The sequence below is a fragment of the Gopherus flavomarginatus genome, chromosome 4 (genome assembly GCF_025201925.1).
Source record: "Gopherus flavomarginatus isolate rGopFla2 chromosome 4, rGopFla2.mat.asm, whole genome shotgun sequence".
Taxonomy (NCBI): Eukaryota; Metazoa; Chordata; order Testudines; family Testudinidae; genus Gopherus; species Gopherus flavomarginatus.
In genome coordinates this window covers 62,530,137-62,557,841 of record NC_066620.1, presented here as the reverse complement: position 1 = coordinate 62,557,841, position 27,705 = coordinate 62,530,137, and the positions used below count along the sequence as shown (strand labels likewise).

Here is a 27,705-nt window from a genome sequence, read left to right as displayed (position 1 = left end):
GATAAAGATTTGGAGGTTAATGGGACTCTTGAAATTCAGCCAGCTCTGATATGGAAGGCACATGAAACTGTTTAACTATTCAAGCAACGTTAAAGAGAGAGGGAGAGATCAGCATATCTGAGCCTAAGACTGGCATCGAGGAGCTCCTGCAGTCTTCGCTGATCTCTGATGCTGGCTCCCTCTGTGGTCCCTGGGCAATTCATTTAACCTCTCTTTTTCCTCTGTGGTAAAAATGGTGATAATACTTAAACTGGCTGGCAAGGTTGTCCTGAACATGAATATTTACGATGCTGAGGAAAAGCTCTCTTGGCCTCTGGCTCCATCCTGTCATTTATTTATATTTATTTGGCTTTAAATAATAAAAAGACACTAATACAAAGGCTCTAAGGGGCTGGCGGTGTAATTGGCATTACAGCATGATGCCCCAGCAGCATTAAAAGGTGAACATTTAGACAGGAAATCAACTCAGTTTGGCCCACTAACTAACTACAAAAAAACCTGCTTTCTACTGCACCCACATTATTCCAGGACCATACCCTACACCTTCTCAAAACCTCCTATTGAATAGATTGTTTTTGCAGCATGTCACCAACATCAAGCTATTTTGGTCCAAGGCCTGTTCCAGTAATGCAAAGGAAATCATTAGCGTCTCTAACAGGCATTACTGGCTACTTCTCACCTATTTCTTGTTTGTATGCTGTGGGTGTGTTCCTAGGTGGACTGAGGGCATGGCTAGGGGCACAAATGAGTGGTAGTGAGTGTTCCTCAGCTGGCAGAGCAGTCCCAATGGAACTACTATAGACAGCACAGAGGACTGCTGTAGCTGGTTCACTCTTTGGTTGGGCTGAGATTCAGAAGCAGCCACCTTTTCCCTCCACATCCCCAGTCCTGTACTAACTGCTAAGCATGGCCCAACCAGAGCTGTGGATGTGGCTTTCTCTGTTGTTGTTTTTGTTGTTATGATTATTATACCAATTCCATCGCAGCCTGTTTGCATGTTTGCTGTATATAGACGGTATGTTGTAGAGTCCTAGAAATGCAGGACTGGAAGTAGCCTTGAGAGGTCATCTAGTCCAGCTCCCTGCAGGTAAACTTAGACCATCCCTGACAGGTTTTGTCCAACCTGTTATTAAAACCTCCAAACACAGGGATTCTACAACCTCCCGTGGAAGCTTATTCCAGTACTAAATTATGCTTGCAGTTAAAGTTTGTTTTTTTTTTCCTGATATCTAACCTAAAGCTCTTTTACTGTGGATTAAGCTAATTACTACTTATCCACCCTTCAGTGGACACTGAGAACAATTGATCCCTGTCCTCTTTTTATAACAGCCTTTAACATATTTGAAGACTCTTGAGGTCCCCGCTCCCTCACTGCTGCAGCATATTTCTTTTTGAGTAGTAAATATTATCCCCTCTTCAATACTTAACAGTGGGGTTTCTGTTGTTTATTTTCTTCCCTTTGTCATATATTGGTGGGTTGGGTTTTTTTTTTTTGGTTTTAGGAAATATATGGATGAATATGGAATTGACTGAAATAAAACAAAGATTTCTTCATTAGAAGAGTAGCTCAGGAAAGACATTTTCTTTGTACCAGACACCTCCTATCCTCCCTCAAGGTTCTCCTAACAGAAAATAGCCCTCTCGAATCTGTCTGTTGTAATTAAAAGAATAAATCCACTGCCAATGTATGGATGAACATGGTCATGTATTTGACTGGTGTCTCAGAGCCTCCATCCCCTGGAGAGGAATCTGTAAACCTGATATATGAATGAAGGGGAGGTGGGGTACCCCTTGGCTGCCAGTTCTCGCTCTAAGCCTGGTCAAAAATCCATGGAAATCAACAGGATTTGTTTTATTGATTTCAGTGGGCTCTGGACCAGGATCCCTATATGTAAGTCATACCTTGTTAATACAGGGAGAACATGGAACAATACTACAGGAGTGGAATCATTTCCATCTTACTGTCACTTCACTGTCCATTTTGTATGGGATTTGCATCACAAGTTAGGGTTTGATCCAATGCTCACTGAACTCAACAGCAAGAGTGCCATGGGCTCCGAGTCACATCTTTAATTTCCTGAGCTCTATTTCTTTCTCCAGTGAAGTCAATGGGATTTTGGTAATTGACTTTAATGGGAATAGCCATGGGCCTGTAGTACCGAAGATGTGTAAGAACATAACTCTACTGAGCAAAATTCAGTTTCACGTCACATCCCATGATGCAATAGCATGTTACAAAGTACAAATTCTTTCGTAAGTATTGTAACATCACTTATGTTAGAATGAATGCTGGGCGAATCTCAGTAGGTTCATTGGTGTGGTTAACAGTTACGGAGTTGGGATAATATGTGGTCAGAGTTTTTTGACACACCAAAATACAAACTGGATTGTAAAAACAGACTCTCTTGAGAGAGTCCTGGCATTCTCTTTCCCACTCAGGTTGAAAAATAGCCCCTCTCTCCATATTTCAGCACCACTTTGGTGCCAGCAACCAGAAACATGTAGATCCACCGGGACAATTAAGACAACTTTATCATATCCATTTTGGGCAATGTTTTAGGGCAGATCTTATTTTATCCAAGTCTGAGCGCATGTCTCAGCTCACCCCATACACACCCAGTTCCATCACACACGTATATGTATTCTGCAGGATACATCTTCTGCTCTGTGTCATATGTGTTATTTGTCGAGGTCTTAATCCCAGAATATTTTTTCCCCAACACTTTTTTCAAAAATATGAAAAATATCAAAATTTCAAAATGTGAATGGAAAACTTTTGAGAGGCTCTATATGTGGTCAAAAAAATCCTGAAAAATTTCAAATAAAACTCCCATTTCAGGAAATCTTGATGAACTCTAATGCTGTGATTCTGTTTTGCTCTAGACATTTACACCTCCCCTGTCTGAGTGGTATGCGACTTCCTAACACATTCTGAAAAATGATATTGGCATGGATTTTGCTTGTTCTCTCTTCCTCTCACTCATGCTATCTTTTGGTTATTGTGGGATAGCTAATTTGGGGAAGTGAGACTCGCAGGTCACTCTCCCTGTAGTTGCGATGTGTGGTGGCTTGAGTTTCTTGTGAGGCACAAGTTCCACAGGTGTGAGCTAGCTCCCAAACAGATTCTGTCACACACAGTCACAAATCTCTGTGAGTGTGCCTACCGGATTGGGCCCTGCACAGCTGGAGGAGGAGGTAGTACCTCCCTTAAATACAGTGATTAGAGCACTTAATATTCGGATATTCATTTGGCCAGAGGGAGAGAAAATGATTCTGTGGGCTAGTGGTTAGGGCAGTCTCCTGGGAGCCCCAGGTGCCAGTCTCCGCTGCAATGATTATGTAAGTATTTTATACAAAGTGGAACTGCTTCAGCAGGAGATACTGAGAGAGCCCCTCCCTAGAAGGTGGGATATGTGTATTCAAAATCCCTGATCCTCATCAGTCAGAGCAGGGATTAGTGAGTGCTCTAACCACTGGGATATTGGGTTGAAGGAGACCACCTCCACATCCTCTGTTTTCTTCTGAGTAAAGAGCAACCTGGCTTAGGCACCTAACTCCAGGAGAGGGTACATGGCGCTGAATCCCACTCACAGGAAGGCACCTCCCATTAAGCACCTAGTCCCTTTTGAGGGACGAGGGCTAAACCCCACCGGTCTCCTCAGCATTTGTTATTGGCTAGTGTAGTTGGCTTCCTGTTCAGCTTGCTGTCTGTTAGCAAATTTCATTCTTAGGCATCTAAATCTCCCCAGAGCTTGTGTGGGGAGCCTGGGTATCTAACTCAGGGCTGTGGATTCCACTAGGTGCCAGGGCACCTAAAAGTTAGGCATTGCAACCCTGGGTCTGTCGTCTTTGTGGATCTACCTTTACTGACTTGTTTTTTCTGCTTCTAAATCCAACTGGATTTTTCCAGGGTCAGCATTTTCCTCCCTATGTATGATGGGCCAGATGCTGCAACTGGCATAAACTGGCCTACCTCAGTTGAGGTCACACCAATTTACAGCAGCTGAGGATCTGGCCTGATGCTGCTATTATTGCAGATGGTATTGTAAGAGAAGCCTGCCTTTGAAGATGATGATGACACAGCCAGAAAAACAGAGAGTGAAGCTAAACTCAAATACAGCCGAGTTTGGATGTTTTTATAAAGTCTTGCAGAGTTCCCTCCACAAACCATTATGTCCTAATTGCCATGCTAATGTTATTTTATATTGTAAGTGCAGCTCCAGATCCCTGTTGTTACAGCACCCAGCGGAATTAGAGCAGGCACTTAGCTTCACCACGTTACTGGCTGTAACCTTTTCATTTCGCGATTATTATTCTGCCGGTGCATGCTTATTCATTATTACTTAAAGGTATCCTCTCTTTCGCCAAGATGACTTGCAGTTGTGTAAATTAGAGCCATAACTAACTGGGTTCAGTGCTGAAGCAAGCACCTTTCTTCTGACAAGTTATGAATTAAGGGCTTCTTTTTATTCCCAGTGGAAGGAACCTTTCTCCTTCATGTCTAATAAGGGCAATGCTGAGGTGGATTTAAAAGGTTCTTTTCCATGAAAGGGGTTTGATCGGAGATAATCTCCTCTAATCTGAGAATAGTAACAAACTGAGCATTAGGCCTGGATTACAGATGCACGGTTGTCTTCCCCCCCCACACCCCAGTTTAAAAATTCTTTTAAGATATGCACCCCCTTGGGATGACGGCAAGGAAATGCCTTTCCAATTAGAATTGCAATTTGATTAATTATTAGGCAACCCTATCTCTGGTAATTACATTCCTCCTGTAGAAATTTCCTCTGCACTTTAGAAATGAATACAGTGTTGGGTAGTGTTGCTGTGGCTGTGTTTTAGCAGCCCAGATAGTGCTTTTTTTTCTCTTCTTTAAGTAGTGCAGTACTGACCATTACAATTAAGGAGCCATAACTGCTTCTCTTCTAACTCTCCTTCAAAAGATGGTAGAATTCTTTACTGCAGACAAATTAGCCGGTGAATTTAGTCCCTTTTTAAATTCATGAATCAGTCACTGACTAATCCTAGTTTTAGCAAATGTTTTCATTATTTGCACATAATCTGGATGAATGAATATCAGCCCACGGGTTGTTCATACTCTGCTCACTTTGACTGTTGCTCTTTGCTTTTGGTGATTTGTGATTGATCATGTTATTGTTTCTACACCCTTGCTGGATGATAGATACTTTTTAAATAGGTGGAAAGCACAAAACAAATGGTGACTAATAATGAATACTGACCATTCTTTTTCATACGGCAGTTCTGTGACTTGTATGCAAATATTCATAGTGGTAGGAAGAACAACCGTTCCCCTGACATTCCTATCAGCAAGAAGCATTTCACATGAATGTTTTTGTGAATAGAGACTAACAAAGGGTACACTAGAACCAAACAGATGTTAGGAATCTGAGTGATTTTTCACAAACACTGGAGGCAAGATCCTCTACCCTCTTGAGCCCTTTTGTACCAGGTAGAAGAGCAGGCAGGGGAGAACTGCACAGGCAAGGTGGAGTGGGAGTAAAATGCTGCTCTCAGTGGAGAATTTTGCTCTGGAGGTGTTTACATCCGCTTTCCACTCATTTTACTCAGATGTAGATGACGGCATAAGGTGCAAAGAAGTGGAGAATCAAGCCCATGCTTTTGCATTGTTTGACCCAGTTATTCTCTGTGGGAAAGATTTTGGCACTAGTCCATCCCCTTTGCCAATCAGTGGCAGCTGGGCATTCATGGCATGAAGCTGGCATGGCAGCTCTGTCACCTGCTCCTGGCACCTCTGGTGCATGCTGGGTGTGGGAGGTGTATGGCTAGACATGTAATGTTCTGGCAGTCCTGGACCAGCTGAACGGTTCCTACGTGGCTGCCATAGTGGATATAACTTAGAGAAATCCTATATCTGCCCCAATTTACACAGGGGGCTTGTTACACTTGTATAAATCCAAAGTAACTCCAGTAGAGTTACTCCAGATTTCAACTTGTATAGCTGAAAGAAGAATTTGGGCTCAATTCTAAGCATCAGAATGGCCCATTTACACTACTCTTCAGTAGTGGGCACAGTAGAGGACTGAGCCCACTGGAAAGCTCCTCTAACTGAAGCCAATGTTCTAGACCTGGCACAAGCTGGATTTAGGCCAGGACATGGAACTGACAATGCTTTAGCAGCACTGATGGATGGTGTCCTCTTGTCAATAGGTAGAGGATAGACATCCTTTGTCATCCTCCTGGACTTCTCTGCAGAGTTCAACACTGTTGATCATGAGATGTTGCTGTCACACCTGAGAGAGATGGCAAGAATCCAAAGTAATGCACTAAAATAGTTTGAGTCATTCCTGGAGGGATGCACCCTAATAGTAGTGATGGGAAACTGTACCTCCACCACTGTCCCCGCACTTGTAGGTTCCACGAGGATCTATTCTCTCTCTGGTTCTTTTCAACATCTGCATGCAGTCACTAGGTGAACTGGTCAGACAACATGGACTCAAGTGCCAGCAATATGCAGGTGACACACAGCTCTACCTATCCTTCACCATATATGACCACAGCACTACGACCAAGACGACCCAATGCTGGGATGAGATCAACTCATGGATAAAGAACAGCCAGCTGAAGCTGGACCTGAACAAAACAGTGACACTGGAGAGCGGAGGAAAGTGTTTGGAGAAATTTGCAGCCATGGTGCAGTTTCCTTTGATTGAAAGTTCACATTCACAATTGGTCAATTCAGTCTGTAACCTAGAGGAGTATTGTTGGATTCCTCATTGATGCTGAACTCTCACATCACAATGGCCCTGAGTAAAGCTTTCTACCATCTCCAGTTGGCTGGGAGACACTGTCCCATTGTGGCAGATGAAGACGTGGCCTCAATTGTTCATGCCGTCATCACCTCCCTGCTGGACTACAGCAATGTCATTGTAGCTGAGCATGAAACCATTATCAGTGCTTAGGAAATGCCAGTTAGTACAAAATGCTGCAGCACATCTCCTCTGCAACACAGGCTACTGTGAGCGTGTCACACCTATTCTCTGCTTTCTACAGTGGTTTCCCATAGAATTTTGAATCAAGTTAAAGGTCTCAGTCCTCATCATCAAAGCTCTCCATGGACTGGGCCCAAGATACCCATCAGACTGTTTAAAGCTCTGGGATGAAGACCATGGTCAACAATTCCATTCCTCTGGCCGAGTGGAACTCTCAACAATAAGCCTAAAGTTGGGGAGCGAGAACCTGCTCTGGTGGTGGTCTGAGACTGTGGAATGAACGCCCCATAGAACAAAGGTCCATTACAAACCTCACCACTTTGCACTCCAAGTGCAAGGAACATTTCTTTGACCGTGTCTTCTCTAATATAAATGCATAGCAATAAGTATATTTAAAACACACACACACACACACACACACCTATCACAATAAGTCACTCGACTGCATATGCTGCTTGTTCTGTGGCGGGGATGAGAGAACTGATCCCCCATGACTGATATATAGTTTTGTTGCTTCATGTACTACTGGAAGGTACACAGATGCTGTGGTGATAAGTGAAGTATAAACACCTGAGTAGATTAGAATAGAAGATGATTTTGGAAACTGTCCATGAGCGAATGAGGCCTCAGAAATACATGAACGCCTCATCTTTCTGAAATGAGATCCAGGTCACCTACTCAGGAGACTAACCTGGAAGTGCCACAGCAGTTGTAATCCATATTAATGCCAAGTGCAATTTACCTGCAATTGCTTTAGCTGTAAATCTACCTACCTGACACTGCTGATGAACCTTTTGGCAGTGTGAAAACTAGGGCACAAGACAGATGATCCTTCAATAAATAGAAGGTGTACATGTGGCAGGCTGTACCCTCTATGCTCACCCCCCTTTAAAGACCATGTTAAATGTTGTACAAAGCATACTGTGTAAGGTATCATTTGAAAACTCATGATTTGCTGAAAAAACTACTTGTGGCACCTTAGAGATTAACAAATTTATCTGAGCATAAGCTTTCGTGGGCTACAGCCCACTTCTTTGGATGCATAGAATGGAACACACAGACAGACGATATTTATACATACAGAGAACATGAAAAGGTGGAAGTAGCCATGCCAACTGTAAGAGGCTAATCAATTGAGATGAGCTATCATCAGCAGGAGAAAAAAAATCTTTTGAAGTGATAATCGTGATGACCCATAGAAGGTGTGAGAACTTAACATGGGGGAATAGATTCAATTTATGTAGTGACCCAACCATTCCCAGTCTCTGTTTAAACCTAAATTAATTGTATCTAATTTGCATATTAATTCAAGTTCAGCAGTCTCTCTTTGGAGTCTGTGTTTGAAGTTTTTTTCGTCGCAAAATTGCCACCTTCAAGTCTGTCACTGAGTGGATAGAGAGGTTGAAGTGTTCTCCCACTGGTTTTTGAATGTTATGATTCCTGATGTCAGATTTGTGTCCATTTATTCTTTTGCGTAGAGATTGTCTGGTTTGGCCAATGTATATGGCAGAGGGGCATTGCTGGCACATATCATGTTGGTAGATGTGCAGGTGAACGAGCCCCTGATGGCATGGCTGATGTGATTAGGTCCTATGATGGTGTCACTTGAATAGATATGTGGACAGAGTTGGCATCGGGCTTTGTTGCAAGGATAGGTTCCTGGGTTAGTATTTATGTTGTATGGTGTGCGGTTGCTGGTGAGTATTTGCTTCAGGTTGGGGGGCCATCTGTAAATGAGGGCTGGCCTGTCTCCCAAGATCTGTGAGAGTGAGGGATCATCTTTCAGGATAGGTTGTAGATCTTAGATGATGCACTGGAGAGGTTTTAGTTGGGGGCTGAAGGTGACGGCTAATGGCGTTCTGTTATTTTCTTCGTTGGGCCTGTCTTGTAGTAGGTGACTTCTGGGTACTCTTCTGGCTCTGTCATTTGCTGATCATTATTGGCCTGGTAAAATGTGTGGCAACATTTGTTTGTTTGTAAAGATATAAGCTTCCACTGTATTATATTACCCAGGACAGGTTCCAGAGGGCAGTCACACAGTTCCACAGAGACAGAAGGCTACCTAATGCCTCACCAGGTGTGACCACGTTCAAAGGGACCATCACATGATTAAGTGGCCACTCTGACAGGTGAGAGGGTGTGGGCAAAAGATCTACATTTTTGACAAGGAAGCAGCTTAAGGTTCCTGGCCAGACTGACCTTCTGTCTCCTGAACATTAGCTGGAGATGAATCTTGCACAAGAAAAGGGCTAAAAGAAGAGAGGGCAGATGCCCCAAACCATCTCTCCTTTGCTCTCTCCCCAGAGCATTATCAACTGCTGAAGAACAAAGGAAGCAGGATTGGACTGGGGAGGGGGAGGCGGGGAATCCTGACTGAAAGAGCTTCAGCCAGTAAGACTGCTGGAACATGTGGTGTGAGAGACCTTTGCTTTGTATCCATTCAGCCTGCAAAGTTAGGTGTTGGTTGTATGTTACATTTTATTTCCTTGTAACCAATTTGAATTTATATGCCTCATTACTTGTAGTCACTTTAAAATTTATTTTTCTGTGATTAATAAATTTGTCCTGTTGTATCTAAACCAGTGTGTTTAGATTGATGTGTTTGGAGAACTCCATTTGGGATAAATTTTGTGCATATCATTTTCTGTTAATAAATGATGGACTTCATATGAGCTTGTATTGTCCAGGAAGGAGCTGGGCAGTACAAGACCCACATTTCTAGGGGCAGTCTGGGACTGGGCATTTGCTGGTGGTGCCCTGTGGTGTAATTCAGGAGTGGTTGGCTACATCACTCATACTGTATAGCCGGGAGTCTGTGTGAAAGCAGACCAGGAGTGGTTGCGCTCACAGAGAAGCAGTGTAAAAAGCACCGTAGGCTGGAGAATTGAGGGGACACAGCGGTCCATCAGTCCAGATTGTACCCTAGGTAATGTCACAGTGCAGTTTTTCTCTAGAACTTTATACATTCCTCCCTGAAAGGACGTGGGTGAAAGCCTAGTTGGTTTAGCAGTTTGGTTCACCAATTTGTAAAGCTATATTGTTGTCCTCAAGAAACTGTCCACAGCTGGACTTTTTTAAGCTAACAATCAAGAGTGAATAGCTTGAAAAGACCCCAGAGGCTGACATTTATTCACATCCAGCTCTTTGGGGAATAATTATGGATACCAAATACATTCTCATAAATTGGGATGGTTTATGAATGATAAAAGGGCTCAATTCATTTGATCATTTACTTGCCCTGAATAATTCAAATATTTCTAATTGAAACCATCAGTCATTGAAGTCAACAACGGAGTTGCACCAGGGTAATTTAGAGAGCAGTGTGGCCTTGAGTGAGAGAACTAGTCAAATTCAGCCTGGCTGGATTCCTGACTAGACACGTATAGACCTTTCCTAACCCAAAAGCATGAACTGATTCAGCTCTCTAGCTCAGGGGTGGGCAAGCTACGGCCTGCAGGCTGAATCCAGCCTGTCAGACCTTTTAATCCGGCCCTCGAGCTCCTGCTGGGCATCAGGGACAGGGGCCCGCCCCCCTCCAGCTGGGAGCGGGGTTAGGGGGCTCCCGGAACTTCCTGACTGAGCCCGGTGCCCCCTCCCATACTCCAAACCCCTCTGCTTCACCCCCAGCATGCAGCCGCCTCCTGCACCCCAAAACTCCTCAGCCCTGTCTCCACTCCAGAGTCTGCACCTCCAGCCAGAATCCTCACCCCCTCCCATATCCCTGCTCCAGCCTAGAGCCCCCCCACACCCTGAAATCCTCATTTCTGCCCCCACCCCAGAGCCTGCCGCCCCAGCCAGAGCCCTCACCCCCTCCCACACTCCAACCCCCAATTTCATGAGCATTCATGGCCTGCTATACAATTTCCATATCCAGATGTGGCCCTCAGGCCAAAAAAGTTTGCCCACCCCTGCTTCAACTAGAGTTGTAACAAGCTCATAGCCTCTGTGATCTGCACCAAGGGGGACCTGGCGCACGCAGATACCGATGGATTATACAAGCCTGGCCTCAATTTCATGCAAACTGGAGCTTTAAGATTGTTTCTGATGGAAATTAAAATTGGATGGGTCTTACTGTCAAAATTGTTCAGCTGAGCTGAAGCAAAATGTGGTGATTTTGGCTTAAAGCAAACCACGATTGCACACAAAAGCAGCCATATTTTGCCCACCTGTCTTTTGGCTGCTACCCTACAGTAACAGCTAGGCAGCACTCTGGTGCATATGAACAGTTACATTTTGCTTATTGGCATCTGCTTAATCATTTCACGTTTATTGCTATGGCAGGGTAACAATGCTGAAGCACTGGGTGAATGTGTCTGGGCTGTGTTAAGCAGGAGGTCAGACTAGATAATGTCCCATCTGGCCTTAAAAATCTGCAAACGCTAGTTACACAGTAACCTACTCATACTGTGTGTATCCTTTATTCTGCCAGACATTAACATCTATACCTTCTATTTCTATAGTGCAGTGAAGTCTCCTGTTAAGCAGAATCATTCTTATTCATGCCTGGTCTACATGCTCATCCTAAACAGTATGGGTGCATGCAGCATGGAGAATATTTGCCCTGGTTTCTTACACTCTGCAAAGCCATATAAGAAAGGTACTTGCTTTGAGGGCTTTTAAAAAGACTGAATCTTCAAATTTGATGTCTTTTTCCCCCGCCCCTGTACATTTGACTTCTGTGTCACATGACTCCAGGAGCCAGGCAGAAGACACTGCATGGACTTAAATCAGAAATGTTCTCATGTCTCTGCAACACTCTGCCATGTGCTACATTTTTTATCTGCTCCGGCACTGTACTCCCAGGAGGCAAGGCCTGGTTTTTCAAAGCTAGTCTTGGCAAACTCTGAGGCAGAAAACTCAGAACAAGATGAGTCACTCAGTGCTCATTGTAGTTCCATGTTTACTGCATATTTACTTTTTGTTTGAGTACAGATTTTGAAGGGAGTATTCTGCTTTTCCATGCCTGTGACGTACCAGCCGTGCAGGATCAGGAGGGCCAGCTTCTCTGTAACGCTTTGGGAGCTCAGGCATTGGGGATGTTCTGTAACAGTCCACTGCAGGGTTTCTTGCACCTGTGTCTGAAGCATCTGGTGCTGCCCCCTGTTGGAGGCAGAATATTGGGCTAGATGGACGTTGCATCTGAGCCAGTCTGGCAGTTCCTATGTTCTTTTAATGTCCGTGTTTCTCTCTATGACCATAACTCATTCGGTGCAGGGCCAGCTCCAGGCACCAGCCAAGCAAGCTCCTGCTTGGGGAGGCAGATTCCAAGGGGCAGCATTCTGTCCAATCCTTTTTTGCTTCGCTGCTTCGGCTGCCCCGCAGTTTTTTTCTTTTTTCTTTTTTGGTTTGCTGCTCCAGCCGCCCTGTAGCAGGCAGCAGCGCGGAGGAGGGGAGCACCCTGCTGGGAGCAGTGCCAGGTCTGTAGCAAGCCCAGCCGGGCAGCCTGTGTCCTTCCCGGCAGGCGGCGTAGTGAGCGCCCCACTGAAGGGGAGCCACCAGGGCTTCCTTCTCTCTCTCTCCCCGCCACTAGCCAGGGTGCGCACTTTGCTGCCTGGGGCATGTCAGCAGGGCCAGGAGTCCCCCTGCACCAGCACTCCAGCTGGCCTGCAGGTGTGTGGGGTTTTTTTGTTTGTTTGTTTTTGTTTTTGCTTGGGGCGGCAAAAAAGCCAGAGCCGGCCCTGATTCGGTGGCAAAGTGGTAGCCCCAGAACTTGATCATTTCTGGGATGTGTTGGGTACAGGCTCAGGGTACCCCTCTTCCATGCAAACAAAGGTGTATACAGAGTCCCATTTTTTGGTGCAGTGGCATGTTGGATATATAGTGAAGTTCTGCTTCCTGGTGTATTGGGTTTACCTGATTAAGGATTCATACTTCCCTCTGTCTGTGACCTGTTCCATGTACAGGTTTGAAGGAAGGAAGAATTGTTACCTCAGAATGAGTATGGACTGTAGTTCTAATCCATAAATCAGGATCTCTTCCTGATGCTAGCTGGAAAATGGAAAGTATGTGCATTACCCCAATGGTAACAAGCAAATATAGCAAAGTGTACGTCTCTGTCTCTGCCTTCTCAGCATCTTCGTTTTTACATCAAGTTAGTGACAGTGTAAACAGGGCCAACGTCCCTGTAAAAATATAATCTCGTCTTCCTTCTCAGACACTTGTCTTGTAGCCTGACTCATAAAACATTACAACTGGTAATTAATTGCACGGTATGAAAATATTCCAGTGCGGCTCGTTCCAGGGAAGAGAAGTGAGACTTAATAAATTATAAAGTGATGACTTTTTAAATGTGCTAACCACAATGGAAGAGAACTATTTATTTCTGTGAATGGAATTGTTAAAGGGATACATTCCATGAGTAGTGGCATGGAACGTATTAGAAGTATTAAACAATAGCACTGCCTGTTATTAAGGTTGCTCAGTACTTCCTATTAGAAGACCATGTTTTCAGTTGCTTATAACTTTGCCAAACATTACCCATTTGAATTGAAGTTTTACATGCTGGGTGTCTGCCTGAAGCTGAATATTTTTGGAAAAGTTCAGCCAAAATGATTCAGCCATTTCCTGAGAATGAGGCCATGGGAAAATATGGTGTGTTGCCCCTGTTGAGAAATTAAGACCTTGTTTAAAATGTTCTAGAACCTCCCTACTGTGGAGAAGAGGTGTGAAATTTGGCAGGGGGTGGCCTTTGGGTCAGGGATGTGACTTTTGCTGCCCCTGTGAAAACACATTCAAATTTGGCCATATTATAAGCCTTTGAAAAATCACGGTTTTTTAAATCACGGTTCACGCATGCTCAATAGAGGCTTCTTCAGTTTTAGCAGCTAAAATCTCGACACTGAGATTTGACAAAGGGCTGGGGAGATAATAAATTGGCTGGAGAAGGAAACTGAAAGTGCAAAGCTGTTGGAGAGCGTAAGAGAGACAAATCTCACAAGGAGCTGGGATGCAGGAGACAACTCGGATTGGTTTCGCAAAGAGAAATGGACAAGGAGCTGGGGCATAGGGTAGGGGAAAATAGGTTGGATGAGGAGCCCAGGAAGGGGGAGCTGGGACTAGAACTAAGTGGAGAAGGAGGGGAGAGAGAGATAGGACCAACAACTTGAAGTGGGGGAACTAAGATTGTCTAGACAAGGAGACTGGGGATAAGGAGTTGGGGTGGGAGGAAGGGAACTCTGCTTGTGCCAAGATATTGGTTTTGGATGAAATGGGGGAGAGATTTGAGATTTGGACTTGGACAGTGAGCCGGGTGGGTGAGACTAGGACTGACTGGGCAAGGAGATGATGGTCATGTCTACACTACCAAGCTTACAGTGGCACAGCTGTACGATTGCTTGTGTAGCTGCTCTATGTCCATGGGGGGTGAAGAGAGAGAGAGAGCTCTCCTATCAACATAATAAAACCATATAAATGAGCAGTGGTAGCTATGTCAGCAGGAGAACATCTCCCACCAACATAGCTCTGTGCACGTGAGCGCTTATGCCAGTGAAACTTACCTCACTCAGGGGTGTGGTTATTTTTTTACATCCTGGAACAACAAAAGTTTTGCCAACATAAGGGGTAGTATAGACATGGTCTAAGAGTAGGATGAGAAGCCTGAAGAAAGGTGACTGGAACTGGGCAATGAGAATGGGACTGAGATAAGGAGCTAGAGTGGAGAAGACAGGACTGGGACAGGGACAGCCAGAAGAGGTGAAACTTGGGGCAAACAGGGAGAAGAGTCTGTGTGCACTAGGCCACACTCCCCTCTAGAATCTGGAGTGGAACCCAATATTCCTGAATCTTGACATTATTTTATGATATCTTTGTAACCCACTGGCAAAGACTGTATCTCCTCCTCCTCTAATGCTGGTCCACATAGAAGATGACAGCTGCTCTTGCTATCGGTTCCTCTTTTAGCTCAAGTGACAGAGGTTTGTACATTGGATCTAAAGGTTCCACCCCACTACTGACCCAGGTGGGGGTCAATTTGATGCCACATGATGGAATTTCTGTGTTTTTTCTCAGATTGCCTTTTTGAAAAAATCTAGAAAATTACACACACAAACTGTATTAAAAGAACGCTGTTAAAGTTGCAAAGTCAAGTACTCAACAGTTCGGAAACACTAGTATTAAAATTGCTTGTGGAATTTTAATTCACCTCCACTTACATGCCTCTTGTGTATGCATTATAATATGTTTTTTAGTTATATGATCGCATACTTTTTTTTCTTTTTTCTCCTGACAAGACCTCTGGTTCATTCAGCACACAGAACGAATTTGGGATTGGATGTACTCTTTTGTGGGTATTGGGACAGACGAAGGGGGGGCAGAATTACTTGAACCAGTTCACAAGTGAGTACGTGCTCAATGGCGAAAACAGCAACCAGGGTAAGGTCAACGGTTAAAAACCAGGGAAACAGAGGGAGACACCAAGCAGAGAACTCCTGCCAGTGCCCATTGCTCCTCCAAGGTGTCCAAAGAGTCAGTGGACACTGCCCAAAGGAACTCTTCCTGGTCACATGGGACTAGAAATAGGCTCCACAGTCACAGAGCCGCCCCCCTTCTCCTGGAGTGATGGATCGCCATCCTGGCCAGTGGCAGGAGGCGGTTGACAAGGAGCTCCCTTGACTTTGTGGGGCTAGGGATAGGGTGTGAGTAGATCAGGAGGTGTACAGAAAAGTGGTACCACATCCAGTGTACTGAAAGCCTCAATAACACCAAGGAGGGGGAAACCAGAGAATCACTGTGCTCGCGAGAATTCACACAGGAAAATGATAAAAGACAAAACCATGATATCACCTATGCGTGAACACAGAAAGACTCCAATGAAAAACTTCAGCACTGGAACTGGTTTGCAAACTTGACACCATTAAATTAGGTTTTACTTTATGTAATGACCCATCCACTCCCAGTCTTTATTTCCCCATGCTAATTTTTCCCCCTACTGTTACTCACACCTGCCTGTCAACTGTTGGAAATGAGCCAGCCTCATTATCATTAAAAATGTTTTTTCCTCCTGCTGATAATAGCCCACCTTACTTGATTACTCTTGTTATAGTTTAGTATAGCAACACCCATTGTTTCATGTCCTCTCTGTGTGTGTGTGTGTATATATATATCTTCCTACTGTATTTTCCACCGCATGCATCCCATGAAGTGGGTTTTAGCCCATGAAAGCTTATGCTCAAATAAGTTTGTTAGTACTTGTGGCACCTTAGAGACTGCTTGTTCTTTTTGCTGATACAGACTAAGATGGCAACCACGCTGAAAGCGATTACTCTAGCTCTGACCTATCGATCCTCATCCTTGAAGGAAACCTGCACAGCACTTTCAAGAGACAAGCCTGGGAGCTTAAATTCATAACTTTGCTAGACACTAAAAATCATGGGCTTAATTAAGACCCTGGATTTATGGCCTATTACAACAATCTGTAACCCACTAAACTCACCTTTTGTCTTATCCCTACACGAATGTTAATGGGCCCCTTCACTTTGTACGCTCCCCCTAGTTTTGCATAGACTATGTGCTAACTGCTTACCTGTTTCATCTTGTATTTAACTGTGCCACTCTCAGTACTTTTACCAGAGCTGAAGAAGAGCTCTGAGTAGCTCAGAAGCTTATCTCCATCACCAACAGAAGTTGGTCCAAAAAAAAAAATCACTTAGCTATCGAGTGTAATGGTTAAGGCAGTTGACTGCTGCCCCGGAGAACTGGATTCTATCCCTGCCGCTGCCCCAGAGTTTCTATATGATGCTGGGCAACTCACTTAAACCAGACATTTCACAGGTAGCCATTTGTGTGTTCCTCATTTTCTGGGTGCCTGAATTCAGACCTTGATGTCTGATTTGTGGAAGTGCTGAGAAGTCACCACTGTAAATGAGAGTTGTGCTTTGAACATACAAAGTGCTTTGTAATACTATTTACTATGGAAAAATCAAGTTCCAAGTTGGGCACCCAAAATTAATGGATGCTTTTGACCTTGATCTCTCTGTTTCTCATCTGTAAGGTGGGGCTAATACTCATTTCACAGGAGTGTTTTGAAAAGAAATTATTTTAATATGTGATGCACTCAGGCCCAACAGTGATGGGTGCCAAAAAAACCCATGAGGAAATTCATAATTCTGACATCAGAGCAGGGTTTGAATGGTGCTTAGTAAATAAGGTCTATGGCCACACCTTTAACAGTGAGAATAATCCATACTATTGAATAGCTGTTCATGAAATAAGCAGCGTCTATCCCCTGCACTCAATAAAACAGGGGCCCTGTGGAAAAAAATAGTATGTGATAATCCAATTAAAGTCTGTATCATAATGCATATACGCAATGGGCCCAAATTAAGGTTGCACAAGCAACCATAATTTTAGCATTTCTTAACTTGCGAATGTTTGACTTGCAAAGTTAATGATGTTCTGTTAAGTTTTTTATACGCAATACAAAAATCAGATTGCACATGAATAATTTCAATAAATACATTCAATCTAAAATAAATTATAGTGAAGTGTTAAAAAGGATAAAGTCTTCATGCATCAAAAAGGGAGGCTTTAAAAATTGTTTTATGGCTATTCCCTTCCAAAGGAATGAATAAGGCAAAAATAAAACTCCTTTACAAATCCAAGGGACTCTTTATATACACCCCCGCACCTCCCACACACATTGTGGGTTGCTGATGTTTCAATAATGTCTCTTTTGTGATTCTTACATAAAATACAGATGTAGAGCAAATGTTTCTTTTTAAAAAAAACAAAACACTAATCTTTCTTCACTCCAGGGGCGCTGGAACAATTTGTATAGTGAGAGCACTGAGAGCCATTGAACCAAACTGTAAACCCTGTAGATGATGGAAACCACCTCAAGCCTGCAGTACCCCCGAAACCTCTAAATCCAGCACGTATTCTGCTCTTCCCTTTGTAAATTACCACCACAGATGAGTGTCATTTGACTAATACAAAGAGCGAGCCCTCTGGCACAAACGGTACAAAGGGAACTAGAAGTACAAGTTAGTTTTCTGGTAAATTCTCCCCACCCCAGTAGAGTCCTGTTTTTCGTCCCCTTTCTTTTCCCCAAACAATTGGTTAGGCATCTTTAAAAAAAAAAACAACACTTTATCAGTACAAAGAGTTCAATTGCTGCCAAAGTTAATACAGTTCATTCGCTGACTACAGGACCCTTCCCTAGAGAATATGCTTTCGCTGGGATTTACTTGTATCTTGGGGTGGGAGAATAGGTTACACAGTTGTAGTGATGTTTTATACAGAAATGGCCCAGACTGAAACCCTGTAGCCATACATTCCAGTGGTGGCCGTCTCTTGGCACACAACATGAGCACCTCCCAGTGACTGCAATGGGCATCATGTGAAAAGGACCTGGAGAGCTTTGGGTAAGTTCATATCCAAACACAGCCACTGGTCCTTAAATTATATATATAATATTTATTTATTTATTTTTTAATTCAGCCCATTATATCAAAATGCTGCAGAATAGTGGGGAAATTCATCCCTAGAGCTGTACTCTACAACGCTAGATGATGTGTCCAATTGGTATGATTGTCAATTACTGATTCACAGACCAGCTGCTATATAGCTAGAGGATGTTTCTGCCATCTCTTTCTCTCTCCCCTAATATTTCATCACAGAGTCATATTCATTTCCCAGCAACACCAAAAGAGAACACTCAGATCTACAGCAATTAGTCAGAAGGTCAGAGAGCTCCATACATAGAGTGGTGGCACTTGCCAGCTCTTGGCAGTACAGTTCCAGGCATAAGCGCCTTCTCCTCTTTGATCTAATAGGGCCTAGTGAAAGCTGACGCTGGGGGATACTGTACCTTTGAGGATTCAAGTGTAATTAACTGGGGCTAGACAAGCATACTGGAAAAAACCCAGCATTCTTTTATTGCAATGAACAACTTCAAGCTATTCTAGTTGGATTTCATTTGTCTTAAGAACTGAAAAACAGCCTTAACTAAAAGGGTTTAAAGATGAAGGATGAAGTATCATCATGTTTAGGGCAGTTTCAAAGCAAAACATGTTGGATCTTAATAACAAGGGTTGTTAATTTCATGTTTGGCATGTTATTAAATATATAGCATCACTCAAGTAATAATTCGTAAGTGCACAAAGGAAGCCGCTAGAGCAAATGCCAGAAAAATACATTGAAACAAGTAGCATGGGGTACAGTATACACCATATGGTGAGTTGTATATTACCCATGGGTTAATGGGTATAAAGCATTGGAAACAGATGTGATATTCATGCTATTCAAAGACTAAGATGTTTTCTTTGTTATCAGACGGAATTATTCATTAGCCCCCCCCCCCCCCCCCGCCCAGGTTTGAAAGTGCTCAAATCATTGCTACTGGAGTGATTTACATCACTTAGCCAGACAACTCTCAGGGCTCTGTTTGGTTAGCTGGCTTTGGATCATGTCTGTTGGGATACAGTGAGAAAAGAAATTGAACAGACTCTGTCTGAATATTCATTTGAACACTCCGGAGGAAAACAGTCTCTGTAGCAAGATGTAACAATCTGAGTACCAGGATGCTAGTGCCATTCAGTCTTGCATCATGCAAGACCAGGATGCCTTTCACCTGTGTGTTGTTATGGGAGCTGACGTTGCTTATGACAAGGTCACCCAAAGTGGGGCCCAAGCACTTAAATGAAGCTTGAAGAGTTCTAAAATGCTTTCTCCCTATAACTGCAGGGCAAAGGGAAAGCAAAGCCTCTGTAATTTTCTATTGCTGGGGAACTTACCATTCATCAAGGAAGATCACAGTTAGGCTGTGATTAAAAAAAATAAAATTATATACAGCAATAAGAATATTATGTACAGCTCTTGGGTTCCTGTCAAGGTTCCAGTGAGTTCTTCAATGGCACAAATTTTGGGCATCTGTGCTTCTTGTGTTATAATGCAAGACTACCTTGTTTTTCAGCATTTCAAAACGTGGACTCCGTTTCATAATGGCATCTTGCCCTGTTCTTTGAAATAAAGGGCATGGTACATTTTTAGAAACAATGTCTATGTTCCCACCATACACGATGACAAAAAAATGTAACTTCCACAATTTACTTACATACACGGGCTCATACGCCCAGCTGTCACTTAGCATTTCCAAAGGCATCGCTTTGGTGTCTGCACCTTTAACTGTCCAAGCTGTCTTCTATGGAAAGCTCTTCTCAGGCTGTGATGTGTATTTTACTATCTAAACCAATTGACACTTGAATATATTATGGGAAACTGTATTCTAAATACAACACTCTGCAGCCCTAAGTCATGTGCTACTTTGTGTGACAGTATTATTACCTGAGGTTCGTAAAGCTCTGTCTCAGTTTAGGGCTGTGGGAACAAGAGGCCAGATTCAATTCCCCCCTAGCCCAGTGGGTGTTGTTCCATTAACTTCAGTAGCAGCTGGATCAGGTGATCCATGAAGCGCTCTTCCAACCCAAATAAGTTTGTGTGCATATATAACTTCACCCACCACGGAAACTGAGCCACTTCAGAGGTGGAACTTTGCCGTTTTAACAGCACACAGCAACAGTACCCAAAAATATAGATCATCAGTGCAGAATGAAGTGTTCAACTGAAAACTGCAGTAAACTAAGGGTATGAGATCAGAGTTGGGCTACGATGCGTGGCTTAAAACCACTGATGTCATGAAAAGTGCTATGCGATCTTTAATGTACATAAATCATTAGAATGTTGATTCTACATTTCATCCAAAAGACAGGTCTTCCAGAAACATAGTGTTCCCTGAGCTAGCACACTGGAGCATTAGTTTAATACTGAGTCAGGGAGAAGAGTGCCACCTGTTGCATCATCACCACTACTTCATTCAGCACTTGAGTGTTGCTTGGTGGTGTCCCAGGCAAATATTGTCCTATTCCAGCCTCATAAGATTGGACAGAGTTCTGTGGGTGCCTGGGGCTTTGGAGCTATACTCTGGCTCCACTCCAGCTCCAGGTAAAAACCTGCAGGTCCACTGCTTCAAAGCCCTGTGGATGCGGATCTTGTTTACCTTTCAATTAGCATTTGCAAATGTGTTGAACCTCAGCCTTTAGTGGTAAATGAATAAAAATAAGAATTAACAATAATAAATGCTCTTCTGGTTGTTACATTGTGGATCTTAATACCTGGCTCTTTTGGCATGCATCCACTTTTTCAAGGCAGCAACTGTTGAGTTTCTTTCTCCGATCTTATGCAAAAATAGAACAGGTCTTTTTTTCTCTTTAATAAAGAGGAGTGCGTTGGATACTGCTTTTGAATTTTCATGAGGGTGAACACTTAATATTGCAAATGAACTTGACAGCTGAATTCGAAGCACCCCAGCTGCCATGTTTAAAGGAAAACGCAATGTAATAAAAAATAATAGTCTTACCCCTGCATATAATAACGAAGAAAATTAAATTGCTACACAAAATTCTTTAAGTGTCTTAAATACAATTTAAAATTAAGTATAATTAACAATAATGGGAAGCTGTCATCTGGACAGTTGGCTTATATAGATTAAAACACAAGAAATGCAGCCCCATTTGAATGCATGAGAAAAGCAGAAACTTTCAAAGCCGTTGTAAAGTTATATTAAATATTTTTTTGTTATATGAACATCGATAACATAGGGCATGATCCAAAACCTATTTAAGTGAGTGGAAAGACAGTGGACTTTGGATCAGACCCTTAGACCACTGTTAAAATACATTGGTAATGTAGGCCCCTGTAAAATTAACCCTTAGAAAAAAATAGGGCTTAATTTATCACTTTTTCCTCCTCCTCGATACATGCTAAAGGAATCTGAACTGCTTGATTCCTAATGCCTGGTGAAATTGTGGCCCCACTGAAGTCAATGGGAGTTTTGCCATTGACTTCATTGAGGTCAAGATTTCATCCTAAATCTTCATCAGAATGGCCTTCCTTTAGGAAGTGGAACTAAACAGTCAATTCCCAGTTAGAGAAATACGAATGCTAATCACTGATATTGAGACAGGGAAATGGTAACTTGTTTCTGAAATCTGTTCTGGAAATTCATTAACAATCTAGCTATTAATAATAAATAGTAATAGATCCTCAGCTGGTGTCAATTGGCATAGCTCTATTGATGTGGATGAAGCTATGCTAATTTACAGCAGCAGAGCATCAGACCCACTGTATATCTCATATCTTATATTTGAGGCACTCTGTATACTGGGGATCAGCAACCTTTGGCATGCGGCCTGTCAGGGAAATCCGCTGGCGGGCCAGGATGGTTTGTTTATCTGTGGCGTCCACGGGTTCAGCCAATCACAGCTCCCACTGGCTGTGGTTCACCGTTCCAGGCAAATGGGGGATGTGGGAAGCAGTGGCCAGCACATCCCTCGGCCCACACCACTTCCTGCAGCTTCCATTGGCTTGGAATGGCAAACAACGGCCAGTGGGAGCTATGATTGGCCGAACCTGCGGATGCTGCAGGTAAACAAACTGTTCTGGCCCACCAGCGGATTTTCTTGACAGGCCGCATGCCAAAGGTTGCCGATCCCTGCTATATACATTACTTAATCAACTCTCACAAACACACCATGAAACATCAGGACATTAGCTATTAGTCTTTTGCACTGAACACTACACAGCCATACACAAGCTACCTAGTGTGTTCAAGTCAGTGGGAGTTTTACTACAGCAAACAGTTCAGTACTGGATCCATACAAAGTATTATTATTAATGACTGTAGCTTTTCTTTTAAAAGGCATCTAAGGCCTTGTCTACAATAAGAGGGTTTTGCTGGTATAGCAGCAAAGAATCCTGTGGCACCTTATAGACTAACAGACGTTTTGGAGCATGAGCTTTCATGGGTGAATACCCACTTCGTCAGATGCATGTGAGGAAGTGGGTATTCACCCACGAAAGCTCATGCTCCAAAACGTTTGTTAGTCTATAAGGTGCCACAGGATTCTTTGCTGCTTTTACAGATCCAGACTAACACGGCTACCCCTCTGATACTTTGCTGGTATAGTTATACTGGTAATAACTGGCAAAAACCTCCAAGGGTGGATGAAGTTATACCAGTATAACTGTGTTGATATTGGTATAGCTTATGGGGAATGGTATAAGCTATACTGCTCTAAGTACAGTTATACCAGCATAACTGTGTATGAGTCTGTCTACACTGCAATCAGAAGGTGTGATTGCAGCATGTGTAGCTATACCTGAGCTAGCTAAATCAAAGCTAGCTTGAGCCACAATAGGAGGGAGCAGAGGTAGCAGCATGCCCAGGACCTGAGTACACACTCAAGAAGCTAACCTATACCACCCTCTGTGCTACTGCAGCTTCATGCCTATTGTTACTCAAGCTAGCTAGATCAAGGCGAGCTTGGGTACATCTAACCATGAAACCACACTTCCCACATACAGTGTAGATACATCACACTCCTAACAGATATAGCCAAGTTTAGATCAGGTTCTGAGAGCATGATATTCATCCTTATGCAAAGGGCCTGTTCACCACTGAATACCTCTGATTTGAGATGAATTTCACCTAAAGAAAAATATCTTTCAGCACACGAAACAACAAAGAGAGAAAATGTCTCAAGGATCTTTTTCTTTCTTTAAAAATATTAATGCGTCTTATTTAGGTTTCAAAGCAAAACACAAGACATTAAAACAAATGAAAGTGTTTTTTTCCCCCGGGAATGTTTTGTTTTTACTGTACATTTTGTAGCAAAAAAAAAAAAAAAATTAAAAGGAAAATAATATTCTGATCACAGGGATGTCATTGTCTAAAACTCCAAGTAAGAAACATGACGAACACAAGATCAAGTACATAGCCATGTCACAATATATCTCTGAATCTTTTAAAAAAAATACATAGAGGTTTTTTTGTGGTTTTCCTCTGTGCCTTACAACCTTTCTCCATATGTCTGTTATAAAATAATGCTGATGATGATGTGCAATTTCAAAATGCTTCCCAGCTGACAGATCACTGGGAACAAAGAAATTAAATAAAGACAGTTGCTGTAGCCACCAAAATATTGGAAATCACATTAAAGTCACTATGGACAATGGAGCCAGGTGGATGGACCTCGTGCACCCACAGCATTCCCAGAACCAAAGCAATTCTTCCCCAAAAGGAACTTGAAAATCAGTTTACAAGTCATAAAGAACCATCACTGGTCTCAGGTAGCAAGTACCTTTGCAAGGGATGGGACAGAGGTCTGGGAATAGGTGAAGGGGCATGATGCAGGTGACACTTGGGAGACCATCTATTCTGAGACATCCAATTGAAACTTGTTTTCCGTGGCTAAATAGGAACATCCCCATTACACTTATAATCCTCTTAAATGCTCAGAGACCTGCACTTCCTGCAATGCTACTGATGCCCTGTTGTGGCGACTGACTGGACAAAGAGCTTTCTGTTGCAAACAAGCTAAAGTCTGCATTTTCTTTATCAGTCGAACATAGTGACAGAATAACCTTGACCAGCAGCAATTTGTATTAATAATGTGTAGAGTTCACCAGAGCAGCTTTTGTTTTCGCCTCTCTCTTGCCTTTTATATGAAATCTTGAATTTTCCCCCCCCTCCGGGATAGTAACCCCCCCCCCTCACTGATATGAATAGCTGTTGCAATCTGCCTTGACAAGCAGCGACCATGAAGGAGATGGAAGAAAGATGATTATTTTTAAAATTTATTAGCCCCCTAGATTTCATTTTCCTAGGACATAAAGGGTGGTGTTGAAGGCGGGTTATACAGTACACATCAAGAGTTTAATCTTTGTACAGATTCTTGGTTTCATCACAGGGATTTGATGAGAGAGTAAAAACAAAAAGGAAAAAAGAAACATCCCTTTTTCCTGCAAAAAACCACTCCAACCAAAAAACCCCTCAGCCCAACAACAGGGGGTGAGGGAGAAATCTCCATATGCTTTTGATAACATGAAGAGATTCAGCTGAAAAATTGATCTGTTCTGTCCCCACAGATGCCCTCAGTGTAGTTCTGTGATGACATGCGCAATTACAGCCAGTGACATACCTGCATCAGTCTTCTATCCATGGGAGTGTACTTCACAGGTTACCAAAAAGGGAAGGAAACCCCCCACAAACCCTTTGAATGAAATATGTGCTGCTAAACCCACTTTAATCCTTGTTTAAGCTTGTTTGTCGGGTCACCAGGCAGCCAGGAGACTTTTGAAAAGCAGTGTTAAATATGACTGGTAAATTCCTTGAAATGGTCACACTCAGTTTTGTTGGGACCGGACATTAATGGGGCCACACTTGCTTATTAGCATTTCATTACCTTTTTTCTCTTTTGTTATCTTACTTTTTATTTACCTCTCTCTCTCTTTTCTTTTCTCCAGCGTGGTTGAGCATGTTTCCTCCCCCCTTTTCATTTCCATGGCTTTTCAACAAAACCAAATTTTATTACATTTGATGTAATTAGGGAGAAGCGAGGAGGGAGAAGCTGTTATTTACACTGTGCTTTCCATTACCCATTCTGAACTCCCATACGTCCCTTTCGCCCCTGCGAAGTCATTGTCATCATACTGCAAGAGCATGCCGTTCACCGAGAGGCTGCGTTTTGTCCAAATGTTTGTTATCTTTTTTGGGTAGGTGCAACATTGAGATGTGGCAAAGTCCCCCATGTCAAAAGAATGGCTACGTTTAGTTTTCCCCTCCAGTGGTAACATGAGGAGACTACGGAATTTTGACTCCTGTTGGCCCAGAAGTGGCTCTTTGTCCGAGTGGCGGGCCACTGTGGAAGTTCTGGAGTCTACCGTGTCCTCCTTTTTCTGACATTTCAGTTCCAGGGAGGCAAAAGCTCCCATTAGCCGATCAATGTTATGTTTTGACCTAGAAGGAGGCCTCCACTTACTGGACAATGTGCCTTGTTCACTTTGGAGGCTATAATCATCACAGTCGCGGCTATTCACTGAACTAGAGGAGGAGGAGATGCTGCTCTGTACAGATTCACAGTTAAACTCCATGAGTTCATTTCTTACCACCACTTTGGGGTTGACTTGGGGCAGGACCCCGTTTTGAACGGGTTGAGCTCCATTAGTCTGTGAGTAGACATTGCTGACATTGGCCATCTTCCCCTGGGAATTGTTACAAACTTTATACCGGACCATGAGTATGACGATGAACACCAGTAGAGTCGCCACAATGATGCCTCCAATGACTAAGATCATCGTCCCACCCAGGAAGTGGCTGTGCATGGATTGGCACTGAGGATAGTCCTCTTTGGTGAAGAACTGGGCACACCCTACAACGTTGGTGGCTGTGAGTGTCGTGGCAGTGTCATCCCACATGGCCAACACACAAAGGTCATAGCCCGTTCCAGCTACAAGGTTGTTCACCACAAAGGCTTTGTTTGTAGCAGGGATCATCCTTTAAGAAAAAAAGAAAATTAGGTTAGGGTTTAATGGGAAACAGATGCACCATTTGTTAATTACCAGTGGAGATGGGCCTGATCTGTAAAGTTCAGACCTAGATCCAAACTTCCTCAAAGGTCAGGGGTGCTCAGACATAAGGTTTTTCTTCAGGTCCATCTCTCCTGTAGTTACAGAAGGGAACAAGAGTAAATAAAACCAGTCTGGCCTGTTCTTCCCAAAGTATTTGTATCCAAACTCAGAGTGTACATGGTGTAAGCAAGGCTGGGCGAACAGCTCCGGGAACATAAAGCTCAGCCTATATGAACCAACCCTGACTGAGTCTGCCAAATGATCCTCAGCTTTGCTCTGCTCAGGATCAGCAGCTTTGACATTGTTTCATGAGGGTCAGGAAATTTGCATTGTGATATGATGATGATGATGATGTTGTTTACATTGCAATACCAACCTATAACAGACTGCTTTTGGTGCATACAGGTGGCAGACAGCCATCTTTCTCCTTCTCCCTACACTATGAAGGATGGATCCTTGAAGTGCAGAGATCTTATCTGCTGGAAATTTCTGCATGTGACCACCTTTCTCAGATAGGGTGGAAAAGAAGTATCTGCAATAAATGCAGAGGCAGGGTGGGAAGGTGTGAGATTGGATTAGAAGAGCATCTTTTTTTTGGTAAATCCAACCAAAACCAAACAGTTCCAACCTTGCAACAAATGAATAGGATATAAAAACCAAAAGATATGCCTGAGTTGTGTTTGCAAAATATGGAGTTGTGAATGGAAAAAGACAATGGGCTTTGCAATATGGGTGGTTGCTAATGAGTCTAATCCTCTGTTGTCGTGCATCTTGGGCAGTAATTTACACTAATGACCCTGCAGCAAAGTAGATGTAAAAGCACCATTAAATCAGGATGGTAGTGTTCTACCTACAGCCACTCCGCATTCACCGTTATACTGGTGTACATGATGGCACAAAGTGCAGGTTAGTGGAGAACCAGGCTCATGCCCGGTTTACGTGTTCTACATGTAACTGAGAAGCAGCCTTTACATTTTTTATCACTGTCTTCAGACAGCATCCTGATGGTTTCGAATAGTGGGGGAAAAGGCAAATTAAATATAATAAGCTTGAGTCTCATTTATATCTCAGGCAACTTATTGTCATTCTAGCTTACTCCCACTCTAAGGCCCATTTCCACTGCTAGAGTGTTTCTAAAGTGGCTTTAGACTTAAAGAGAATCAGATCCAGCCATTCAAATCTTACAGTCTTTGTGCAGGCAAAATCCCTATTGACTTTTGCCTGAATAAGGCCTGAGTGGAAATTGAGAAAGAATTTCAAGATTTCACCCAGAGTAACCTGAGATTTGAAATATAAAACTATGGACCCAGAGACCATCTAGTTAAGAACT

General features: G+C 43.1%; 1 protein-coding gene across 3 annotated transcripts in view; it reads right to left on the bottom strand.

Annotated features, from left to right (window-relative positions):
• Positions 1–23,612: 23,612 nt before the first annotated feature.
• LRFN2 (leucine rich repeat and fibronectin type III domain containing 2) overlaps positions 23,613–27,705 on the bottom strand; it is a 221,629-nt gene continuing 217,536 nt past the window's right edge. For all 3 annotated transcript variants that reach the window (XM_050948520.1, XM_050948519.1, XM_050948521.1), the window contains one exon: positions 23,613–26,301. In XM_050948520.1, the coding sequence (XP_050804477.1) occupies positions 25,383–26,301 (919 nt within the window). In that variant the 3' untranslated portion in view covers positions 23,613–25,382. The remainder of the gene's footprint in view (positions 26,302–27,705) is intronic.